Raw genomic sequence first — 12,643 nt, forward strand, 5'->3', positions numbered from 1 at the left:
TCTTAAACATCAGGATCAAAAGAACTGCCTCACCTTTCAAAAATTTTACTGACAGAATGTATTCCTTTAACTTTGCTGCTTTCCAGCATCCGAATCTGCTCTAGGAAACTTCCTTTGTAGGTATTCACAACCCTGTGTCACAAGGGAAAGACAAAAACAACATAGCGCGTGAGCTTCACACACTGTAAAAGAATGATTTCACCCCCTTGGATGATAGCTGGGCATCCTTTGGTAAAGTGAGGATAATGGAAAAGAATGCAGCATTCACATTCTCTGTGTGCAACTAGACTCCATTTTCATAAAAGCTAAGAAGTATGACCAGAGAACTGGAGGACAGGGATGGGTGGTGGACACTGGAAGTCAGCCACCCAAACACTACTGATATTCAGTGAGTCTGGGCTGCAGAGGAGACACAATGTTGGGGGGAGACATGCCTGGACCAAACAGATAGTGAAATATTCATAGAACTGAGACATGATTCCACATAGCTTTTTCTCCTGTGGTCACAGTTTGAGAATTCAGTTGCTTAAAATCTCATTCAGTTGTCTGCTGGCTCCTGTCCTTATTTCTATCAGAGAGCCCTGGGGTTAACTGTGCCAGGCACAGCACTACAAGAGCAGGAATTATGACAGCAGAATTTATCTACCGGTAGTTCATAGACTAAGCATGAAGACCCCTGACTTGAAACATACAAGGCAACATTGACAGATGCTCTATCTTTCTTTGGCAATTTTTTTGGGAGTATATCTACATTCAGGCATTCATTGTTCATCCACTCACCCATATAATAAATGTATCCCTTGAGCCACAGTTAGTTGCCAAGACAAAAACAGACATTGTCTGTCATGAAGCTTCCAATACACAGAGGAAGAGAGAGGCAGTGAGCAAATGAGTGAGCAACGTCAGATGGACAAGTACTATGGAAGGGAGGTTATGTGGTACTGTGACAGAATGAGGCAGAATGGTAGAAGCTTGTTGAGTGTCCTAGTGAGAGCCTCTCTGAGAAAGTAGAATTGGAGCTTGATGCTGGGGTATAAAGGAGAAGGAAGCAGTAACTAGGGAAAAGTTGGGGAGAACATTCCAGAAACATCCCATGCAAAATGGTAGGGAGGTAGGGCAGTGAGCTCTAGCAACTGAGCAAGGAGAGCATGGGCTGAGGTGAGCTTGCCAGACCAGCCACACCTTCAGAAGGATCCAGGCTTTTATCCTGAATGAAGGCAACATGAAGGGTGCTCGGCACGGGGATAACATGGTCAGATACGTGTCTCTAAAAGATCATTCTGTTTGCAGTGTGCACAACAGACTAGAAGAAGTAAGCAAGGATGTGGAGAAACATTTTCAATACACTCCACTCTCATTATTCACAGTAGTTATGATCTGTAAAGTCACCGTAAGCACTGAATTAGCAAATACTGAACCATTGCTCCTAGGGGAAATACAACTTTAGTTTCCTGTAAACCTCTTAGTCACAACATTTTCATCATCCAATCAATGTATAACTTTGTCTTCATAAATATTACATATTGTTGGTTCATTAACAATAAACTCAGCCAACAGCACTATAACTCATGCCCGAATGACACTTATCAATATTTACTCTGGAAGGCATGTCTTCTCGCACTTAGGAACACTAGACATCACTTCAGCACTACACATGGGGGCCATTTAGAAGTGAAATCACCAACAAGAAGCATAAAAATGTGAAAAACATGGTACTGAATATACCATGAGAAGCACACTTGTTCACAATATCAGCACAGAGACAAACAGTCAGTGTCACCTTATTTGACCTCATCTGAGAATGGGGATGTCAGGTGACCCAAAATTTTCACTGCTCTGCATGCATCTGTGAATGACTGTTAAAGCACCATGGGTACTAATTTTAGGGTTACAAATTATTTTAGCAAGCAGATGCACTTGCAAATAGAATTCGTGACTAATGAGGCTCAACTGACTGTTGCAAATATCCAGTCAAGAAATAACAGTGGCTTGAACTTCATAGTAAACGTGGAACTGGAGGGAAATGCACACGTGTGTGAGAACTATTGAAATGGTAGTTGACAGAATCTGGCGATGGGCACGCTGTGGGGAATGGGGCAGAGATGTGTCAAGGACAGCCTCCTGCACTTCTGGTTTAGCCATAGCTGTTTCCTCCCCAGGCAGTTATAATGAAAATGTGCAAAAGAGTTTAGGATATTAGTAAAAGTGCTAATGCATCGATAGTTCATGAACTTTAGGCTGGCTAAGATGGGAAATGATGGGAAGTAAAGAGACGATTGGTGGATTGAGAGAAAATGGAGAGGTCAGTGGCCGAGTTTTAAAACAGTACAGTCAAAGGATGTAATATTGTGCACATCAAAATAAAATTGTAAAACAATTTACAAATCTACATGCTGACGTACACCTGAAGAAACACTCAAGTGTTCTTCAATTTAAGGGCTTTTCTAAGCTGCTCCCTAAAAATGCAAGTTATCAATTCTGCCCCAGCCACCAATCAGCCTACCAAACCTTGACCTTAAAATTCACTTTGTTTGCATCTTATTTATCTTTTACAAACATTTTCTGATTAATGTAGCATAATGAATAAATTATAAATGGACTTTACACTTTACCAAGCTCTTCACACAAATGATCACTGATATCAAGATATCAGGAAATTACTCATCAGAAATGATTTTTGAAAAAAAAGAAGGAATAGCAACTAAAATGATATGGTTTAGATCTTGGGAAAGAAAGGCCATGCTTTATTACAGAACTTTAAAAGTCCATGATTACTCATCATGAAAAAGGCTCTACCCAGAGTATGTGCATCTAAGGACATTTTGGGGTATCACAACCCCCCACCCCCCAAAAAAGAAAAGTGTAACAAAGGAGAGCATTTGTAAAGCAACTGAAGCAGAGGCATAGATGTTTGCTGTTGATTCAAATCCAATGTTTCTTGTTTATGAAAAGAAAGTTTAAGATAAACTGTATAGACATCTTCTAACACCAGGGAATGGATTGCAAATGAAAGGAAAGTGAAGGAGTGTAGAGGAGGAGAATGCATGAAAAGAAGAAATGGCCAGATCTCAAAGGATCAAGGCAAGCTTTACTAGAGAGCTGGAGAGGGATGGCCTGAGATGCAGTCAAGCCGACTGAACCAAGAGCCGTGCTAAGGGGGCGGGAGAGTGGCATATTTATAGAGCAGGGTTTATTGAAACCAAGAAAAGTAAAAAACAAAAGAATAATGTCTTTTGTGGTTACACTTCTGTAGTTCAACCTTTGGTGTGCTTCGGAGATTGTTAGGAATAGGTGGGTGGGGCTCTGCAGTTCGCCAGGGTGGATGAAGTTCAATCAGCTGCAACAGGTTAGGTTAGTTTGTTAGTTCCATCAGTAAATAATACCATAATGGTAATATTTCATTTATTCCTCTCCACTGCATAAACCAGAGAACTAATCTATAGAGGTTTTACACATGATAAATAAATCAATAGATAAATAGAAAATATTATATGGCAGGTAATTTTCTAAGTATTTTATCTACACTGTCATTGAATCATCTTCCCATGGGATAAAGTCCTGTCACTTAAAATGTGGATTTGTACATTGGCATTAGATTAAATAAGACGTTTGTCAATTTTATATGAAATCACTATTAAAATAACACTAAACCATGACAATATGTAGTCGCATTCCTTGATCTGAGAACCGCACCTAACTGTAAATCGCACAGAGAAATAACTGGTCTGGCTGTACAGGATACAGAAATGTCCCCAGACATTAGGGTATCCCCGAAGCCACCCTGTTTTCTTCTCATTGCATGGCAGAAGCCACAGCCCTCAGGCAGTAGTAGGAAAACAGGTCACAATATTAACTTTTGGGTTCCACGGCCTGAGGTGGCCGCTCTGGTAATAGTTCCTCAAGGCAGGGTCTGAAGGTTTGTCTTGCAAACAAAGAACAATACCTGACTCCCTTATTTACTAGCCACTCCACCTTCCTAATTTCACTAACTGCCGATCATAACATTATACCGAATATGGCTAAGGGTATCTGCCTTTCAAAGGCAAGTAACAGCAATCCTGAATTTTTCATTATCTTTTTTATTATTTGAGACCTTTTTTTTCCCCTGTGAGTAAAAAGACTATGCAGGGCTTTGTTTGTTTGTTTTTGTTTTGTGGCATGGTAAGTACAGGTGTTAGAGTAGCAATTCAAAGGGAAATGTGATATTTCTCAAACTAGTGTGTTAGTGTAAACACTGCACAGTTCAAAAGGAAGTACCTCAGTAGTAGTTGGTATGGTCTCTTCAAATCTAAGCCTTTGGTGTATATAATCTGTTTTGCCTGCATTATTTTCATTTGTCTTCCTGAGATTGTGTCAAGGATTTTCCATCATTCCGGATGAGCAAATATTTTATAAGTGGCAAATATGGTAAGTAGAGTAGTAAAGGAAATAGATACTTTAAGGTTAAAAAACAAGAGAACCAAAAGCGCTGCTCCTAAAAAGCTCAGTGGCTTTAGGCTTTGAATCAGCATTTTAAAGCAACATCAATTAGTGAATTTCTTTGTGCTGTGAGTGAGTATATGGCAGTTTATTTACAAATACCATTTCAGATAAACAAATTTGGGAGAATAAACTGAAGTAATTATCCTCTCAGGGAAAATCAAGGTCTATGCTTTTTTAAAACAGATAAATATATTACCCATATATTCCAGGTACCCAATCAAACGTCCTAATTAAAATCTGATACCCTATCAAAGTTCTGGTTAAGAGGATAAAATTATTGCCTAAGAAGAGATGATCACCCAGAAAATTTTCAGATGCATGAAAAGATAACTGCCCTGCTTTATTCTGACTCTTTTTATTCCTCCACAGTCTGAGTTCTGAGATGGAGAAATGAAGGTACGCAAAGAAAGAGCAGAAATATTGCAGTTGGCTTTAAGGGCTTATTGTGATGGATCGCTAACGACAAATTGTCGTCGTGCTAGAATGTAATCACTTTTAAAAGTTAAACATACTTCAAAATGTTCCAAGATTCAAAAACCTAAGTTTAAAGATTTACTGTGGTACCAATATCATTGTTGTTGTTATTATTATTTCTGATATCAAATCGAAAACTTTGAGGATAGGATGTAGTTTAGGATGTGTAGTCAGGAATATTTAGGAGGAACATACTGCACATTTTCCAAAGTTAAAATTTATCAGTAGATTAAAGTTGTTCTGTTATAGTGCCTTAATAGTAAGCTTTCTCTTCCCAGAAAGAGAAGACATTCCCACTTTATCCAATTTAGTAAAAATAGTTTATATTCAGTGATGGAAATTGCATTTTATAAGCAAAAGAAAATAGAGATTAAAACATGGCCAATACATATTTTAACTTGGAATCTACGTTCTGGTTTTAGACAGGCAATGGGTTAAGAGTTCAAGATAAATTTCTGCTTCCTCAACAGCGAGCTTTGCTACTAGAAACACTGCTGTTGAGTAAATGCCTTTTGGGCTATGTTTTCTTTAGCACCCAAAGGGTTCGTTAGGGGATTTGGGGGTTGTAATTTTTTTTGTAATTGTTTTTAATGAACAAAGATCACAGATTTATTAATACAAAGCTGGGTCTGTAAGCTAAATTAGGAATATTTCCTCCCCAATTGGTAAAACGTGTGGAATGGAAGATAAGATGTAATTGTGGGACTGAAGAGAAAATATTTATTTTTATGTTAGGGCAGAAATGTGTACATTTCAAAAGGGGATGAGGCCTGGAGCCTTAGGGACATTCTAGGGGATATAAACTCAAAGCCACTTGTTTTATCTCTCTGTTAGGGATACTTATGTACATTCCAGAGGGTAAGAATGCAGAATCCTTCCTCTTCTCTTTAAGGAGAATTTGTATATATTAGAAAGCAAACTTTCTCTCCTCTCTCAGAAGGGCGCAGGGAACAGCTGCTCCTGTCCTACACAGACTCCTGGATTAATATTTTGGGGGTCCTTTCCTGTGGTACGTGACTCCGACTTGCAGGCCTGTCTACCTCGCTCCTGAAGCGTCACCCCACAAAGAGGGAAGTCCCCTTCGGCAAGGGGAACCAATGTAGTCATCACTATAGGCAAGTAATAATAGTCTCTCTGTCCCCCGAACCTCATCTGTACTTTCAGGACCATACAAATAAATACAGATCTTACAAACTTGTCTGTGCTGTCTTCACATGGCCCCTTCCTAATTTTAACTGACAAGTTAATACCGATGGGAAAAAGGGACTCTTCAAAACGCCCCTTAAACTCTTCGGCAAACAGTTCCTATTGAAGAGGAATGAACAAAAATCTCACGCACACACACACACACACACACACACACCCTAATATTTTTGTTGAGAAACTTCGGGAAAGCTGCAGTTCTCCTCTTTGGGGCCTACAATTAGTTATGTTTGCCCTGATACATAGAGAAATTAGGGACAATATCAGTTATTTTACTTGGGAAGAATTGGACACTGCAGAGCAAAATTCAATTTAGAATATGTCCTTCTCTGCTCATTCATTTAGTTTAACATTTATGTTTCAAAGCCTTGTGTATGTTATATGTTATAGAGTATGTGTAATAATTCATATTGTAAATGAATCATTTCTAATTTTAAACTTTATAACTCATGGATCCTTTAACATTAGGGATTTCTAAGACCTTAGTTTAAAGTTTATTTTTTCTGCTAGACTTGGTAAAAAAGAAATTGGAATACTATAATCTAATACTTAAATATTCTGAGAGAACTGTACTTGAAAGGTTCTTACTTCAAATGTTTTGAAAAAGTTACGAATGCTTTTCTAGTTTGAATATCTACTACCTATTTCTTATTTTATTATTACTTTTTAATTTGTGATCCTCAGGCATCAGGTTTTGGCTCCTGTAAAGTAGATAAAAGTTACATGAGTCACACTTATAAGGAATGAAGAAATGAACCGGTTTTCAGAAACAATCATAGGTGAAGTCACATCATCACCAAATTTCACATATACTATGATGTATTTTGATTCCATCTTTTTTTCTAAATTGATTTCTGATAAATCTCCAGTGGCAAAAGAATAGAGGGCATCTACATTATTCAGAAGCCCCATGTACATTAGGTACAATAAGGTGGCACACAGTTTATTCTGATAGACAAATACTTAGAAATAGATAGTTAAGCATAATAATATATTTTTTCGCTACCACTTAATTTTTTAACTTACAATTTCCACATTAGATTTTGAATCAGACAAATAGTGGGGATCAAGAAAAAACCCAGCCAGAAGAGTGGGCAAACCAGGATCACATTGGCCTGGAAGGAAAGAGAAATAAAGAGTATTTAAATAAGAATATCGTTTAAAGGACATTTGTCAATATTGGGTACTAAGTGCAGCTGACAGTTTCCCCCGCCCCACCAAAACCTGCAGATGACAGAAAAGATACAGAATCAGTCATATGAATATAGAACTACTAAATCAACGTAGGTGCATAAAACTTAAATAAATGATTAGCTAATTTAATTTAATAATATATTTTACAAAATTTTTTTTGATCAAATAGGTTTTATTCCAGTAACACTTGGGTTGCTACCATCTTTTGGCAATTGTGAATAATGCCACTATCAACATTGGTGTGCAAATATCTGTTCGAGTTCCTGCTTTCCCTGCTTTCTACACTTTGGGGTATATAACCGGAAGTGGGATTGCTAGGCCAATAATGATTCTATATTTAGCTTTCTGGGGAACTGCCAAACTGTTTTCCACAGCAGATGCACCACTTTCCCTTCTCACCAACAGTGAATTAGTGTCCCTGTCTACATCCCTCCCACACTTGTTTTTCTTTTTGTTATTTTCCATTTTTTGAGTAGTAGCTATGCTAGTGAATGTGAAATGGGGTCTTATTGTGATTTTGACTTGCATTTCCCTAATAGCTAATGATGTCGAGCATCTTTTCGTATGCTTTTTGGCCATTTGTATATCTTCTTTGAAAAAATGTCCATTCAAGTCTTCTGCCTATTTTTTTGATTGGGTTGATTGTCTTTTTATTGTTGAGTTGTAGGATTTCTTCATATATTCTGGATGTTAAACTCTTATCAGATATGTGGTTTCCAATATTTCTCCCATTGTCTTGGTTGTCATTTTTGCTTTCATGATAAAGTCCTTTTATGTACAAAACTTGCTAATTTTGATGGAGTCCCATTTATCTAGTTTTTCTTTTGAGGCTTTTGCTTTTGATGTATTGTCTAAGAAACTACTGCCTAATATAAGATCCTGAAGATGTGTTCCTAGGTTTTCTTTAATGAGTTTTACAGTTCTGATTCTTATATTTAGGTCTTTGATCCAATCAATCTTTGATGTCATTTTTGTATACGGAATGAGGTCTTCTTTCATTCTTTTGCATATGGCTATCCAGTCATATCATACTCTGTCAGATATTAGTATAATCACTTCAGCTTTTTTAAAATTAGTATTAGCATTGTATACCTTTCCCCTCTTTCTTTTAACCTGTTTGTGCCTTTATATTTAATGCGGTCTCCTTGTTGATGGAAATCTGAGAACCTCTACCTTTTATTGGGATGTTTAAGTCATTTACACTTTGTATAAAAATGATACAGTTGGATTTAAATTTAAATCTTGCTCTTTGTTCTCTAATTGTCCCATGTGTGGAATATTTGTTATTATTTTATTGTACCTCCTTTGTTGACTTATTAGCTATACTGTCGTGATATTTTAGTAGTTGCTTTGGGGTTTATAGTATACATCTTTATCATAGAATACTTTAAGTATAGGAACCTTAACAGTATGATTGTTATTTCTCCCTCCCCAGTCTATGTGCTATTATTGTCATACATTTAAATTTTGTACACATATTTTGCATTTAAAAGTTAATCTTTTAAAGAAATTTTAATATTAACTTCAAAAAGTCTTTTATATTTACCCTCTTAGTTACCATTTCTGGAGCTTCTTATTTCTGTGTCTATATCAAGATTTCTATCTGATATAATTTTTCTTCTGTCTGAAGGACTTCCTTTTAGCATTTCATATATTAAACATCAACTTAGGATTCAGTTTTTTCAACTCTTATATGTCTGAAGGAGATTTTATTTCACTTTGATTTTCAAAGGTATTTTTACTGGATATGTTATTCTAATTTGACTTCTTTTCTTTGGGGACTTTAAAGATTTTGCTCCATTGTTTTCTCATTTTCATAGTTTCCAGTGAGAAATCTGCTGTAATCCTCATTTTTGGTCCTTTGCTTGTAAAATGTCTTTTTAAATTTAGCTATTTATGTATTCTATTAGTAATTTTAAGCAATTTGATTATGTGCTTCTATGTAATTTTTTTACAGCTTTATTTGAGATATATTTCACATACCATAAAGTTCATGCATAGAAAGTTACAGTTCAGTGGCTATATTATATTCCCTTGGTTGTATAACCATTAATACAATCTAATTTTAGAATTTTCCAGAAATACAAAAAGAAACTCTGTACACGTTAGTAGTCATTCTCCATTCTTACATCCCACATAATCTAGTAACTACTAATCAAGTTCTATCTTTGTTGATTTTCCAATGCTAGATGTTTTCCATAAATTGAATCATATAATATGTGGTCTTTTGTAACTAGCTTCTTTCACTTAGCATAATGGTTTTAAGATTTACCACTGTTGTAGCATGTATTCCTTCTATATTGCTGAATAACTTTCTATTATATAGGTACATTACATCTTGTTTGTCCTTTATTTGGTGGACATTTAGATTATTTCTACTTTTTGGCTATTGTGATGGTTCTATGAACATTTCTGTAAACGTTTTTGTGCAGACTTAAGTTTTCATTTCTCTTAAATAAACACCTAAAATTAAAGTTGCTAGAACACTTTGTAACTCTATGTTTAGCATTTGAGGAACCACTAAACTGATTTCCAAAGAGGCTGCCACATTTTACAACCTCGTCAGCAAGGTATGAGCATTCCAGTTTCTCCCATATCCTCACTAACATTTGTTATCTTTTTAAGAATATATAAATATATATTATATATATATATATATTTAAGAAGTATCTTGATGTGATTTTAATTTGCATTTCCTTAATAATTAATGATGTTAAGCATTTTTTCATGCATTTACTGGTTGTGCATATATCTTCTTTGGAGAAATGTCTATTCAAATTTTTGGCACATATTTTTTATTTGAATTTTTAAAAAAATTTTGAGTTGTGAGAGTTCTTTTTACATATTCTGATGCATCTCTTTTCATACACATTTATATAAATATTAATGCAAATATCTTTTGTCATTCTGAGGTTTGTTTTTTCAATTTCTTGATGTTGTCCTTTAACATATAAAAGTTTGTCATTTTGACAAAGTTCAGCTTATCTATGTCTTCATTTTTTGCTTAGCTTTTAGTGTCCTAACTAAGGCTTTGTTTACTCTAGGTCATAAAAATTTATTCCCATATTTTCTTCTAAGAATTTTTATAGTTTTTGCTCTTACATTTAATTTTGTGGTTTATTTTGAGCTAATTTTTGTATTTGACATAAGATAGGTGTACATGTTTTACTGTGTGTGGATATCCATTTTTCCCTGTACCTTGTATTGAAAAGTTACCTCTTTCCCCATTAGATTGCATTGCACACTTGTTGAAAATCAATTGACCTTAAATGTAAGGGTTTATTTATGGGCTCTCAATTCTTTTCCATTGACCTATATATTTATTCTTATACCACTACCACACTGTCTTATAGCTTCAAATTAAGTTTGAAATGAGGAAGTGTGAGCATTCCAAATTGTTTTTCTTTTTCAAGATTGGTTTGGCTATTCTGGGTCCCTTGTATTTTCATATGAATTTAAGAATCACCACATCAATTTCTGGGGGAAAACAAGAAGCTGAGATTTTGAAAGGGGCTGTGTTGAATTTGCCTGTCAATTTGGGGAAAATTAACATTTTAGCAATGTCTTAACAAGTCTTCCAAACCATGAACATGGGATGTCTTACCATTCATTTAGTTTTTTTCAACAATATTTTGTAGTCTTCAGTGTACAAGTCTTGTACTTCCTTTGTGTGTTATGGAAACAGCCTTTGAGGCTATTATATACCCTCTAAAAAAGGCCATGTTCTTTCAGTCTGTTCTGTGGGTGCAGACCTTTTTGGTTAGTTTATTTCAATTGAGATGTGACACACCCCATTCAAGGTGGGTCTTAATCCTTTTAAGAGGATTCTTTGTGAGAGGAAAAAAGATAGAAAAAGCCCAGAGAATGGAGAGAAGCCCCAGAGAAGCTGAGAGGCAAGGACACACCCATGGAAGCTGACATTGAAGCCAGAAGCTGAAAGCAACGAAATCTGTGATAAAGGACCAGAAAATGACAGCCATGTCCCTTCCCATGGGACAGAGGTATCTCAGATGCCAGAAACCTTTTTTTTTGGAGAAGGTATCATTTCATTGATACCTTAATTTGGACATTTTCATAGCCTTAGAACTGTAATTCATAAGCTAATTAATCTCCACTGTAAAAACTAACCCATTTCTGGTATATTGCATTTCAGCAGCTTTAGCAAACTGAAACACTTTGTTAAATTTATTTCTAAGCAATTTATTCCTTTTGCTGGCATTATGAATGGGATGGTTTTCTTCATCTTATTTTCAAAGTGTTCATTGCTATGTTTAAAAATACAACTGATTTTTTATCCTTCAACATTGCTAAAATCATTCATAAGTTCTTATACTAATAAGTATAGACATACTATCTGTGAATAGAGATAGTTTTATTTCTTTCTTTTCATACTGGATATCTTTATTTCATTTTATTGCCTAATTTCCCTGTCTGGACTCTCCAATAGTATGTTGAATAGAATGAGTGATCTTGTTTCTAATCTTAGGGGCAAAGCATTCAGCCTTTCTCAATTAAGTATGATGTTAGCTGTGAGGTTTTCATACTTACCCTTTCTTTTTCTAGTTTGTTGAGTGTTTTTATCAGGAAATGTAGTTGCATTTCGTGAAATGACTTCTGTGAATCTACTGTGATGGTCATGTGGGTTTTATCCTTTATTCTATTGATACAGTGTATTACTTTGATTGCTTTTCAGGTGTTAAACCAACCTTGTATTCCAACGATAATACCACTTAATTATGCTGCATTTTATTCATGTTTCCAGTACTTGAGATTCATTGAGCTTATTAGAATTGTGGATTTATTGGTTTCATCAAATTTGGAAGATTTGGGGACACTATAACTTCGAATATTTTTTATGCCCCCTTCCTTTCTTTTCCTTTGTATTTGTGGACATGATTTCATTGTTTTAGTCCTATAGCTCATTGGTGCTTTGTTCTTTTTTTCTTATGCATTTCATTGTGGATACTTTCTACCATTATATCTTCAGATTCCCTATTTTCTTTTCTTCTGTAATTTTTTAATCTTTGAACCCCTTGTGACTCTACTACTACTGTATGTTTTTCACTTGGTTTACAGGCTATCTCTTCTAAGCCTGTTTCATATTTTAATTGAATATGAACAACATGAATGAAAAATTGTAGAGGCACTTTATGGTGTTTTCTTTCTCCATAGAGAAGGAAATATGTAGGATAATTTTTTAAGCAGAGTATCAGGGGAAGACTTTAAACAGGCAGAGATGGTTTTGAAGCTTTGTTAGTCCTTGTTTCTTATGCCCTTAATAACAACCATG

General features: G+C 35.4%; 1 protein-coding gene across 11 annotated transcripts in view; it reads right to left on the reverse strand.

The window, feature by feature from the left end:
• LOC143681660 (phospholipid-transporting ATPase IB-like) overlaps positions 1-12,643 on the reverse strand; it is a 232,010-nt gene that overhangs the window by 15,404 nt on the left and 203,963 nt on the right. For all 11 annotated transcript variants that reach the window (XM_077158874.1, XM_077158873.1, XM_077158882.1 and 8 more), the window contains 2 exons: positions 7,186-7,274; positions 34-132 (listed from right to left, as the gene is read on the reverse strand). In XM_077158874.1, coding sequence (XP_077014989.1) covers positions 34-132; positions 7,186-7,274 — 188 coding nt within the window. The remainder of the gene's footprint in view (positions 1-33; positions 133-7,185; positions 7,275-12,643) is intronic.

Source organism: Tamandua tetradactyla, chromosome 4, assembly GCF_023851605.1.
Source record: "Tamandua tetradactyla isolate mTamTet1 chromosome 4, mTamTet1.pri, whole genome shotgun sequence".
Classification (NCBI taxonomy): domain Eukaryota; kingdom Metazoa; phylum Chordata; class Mammalia; order Pilosa; family Myrmecophagidae; genus Tamandua; species Tamandua tetradactyla.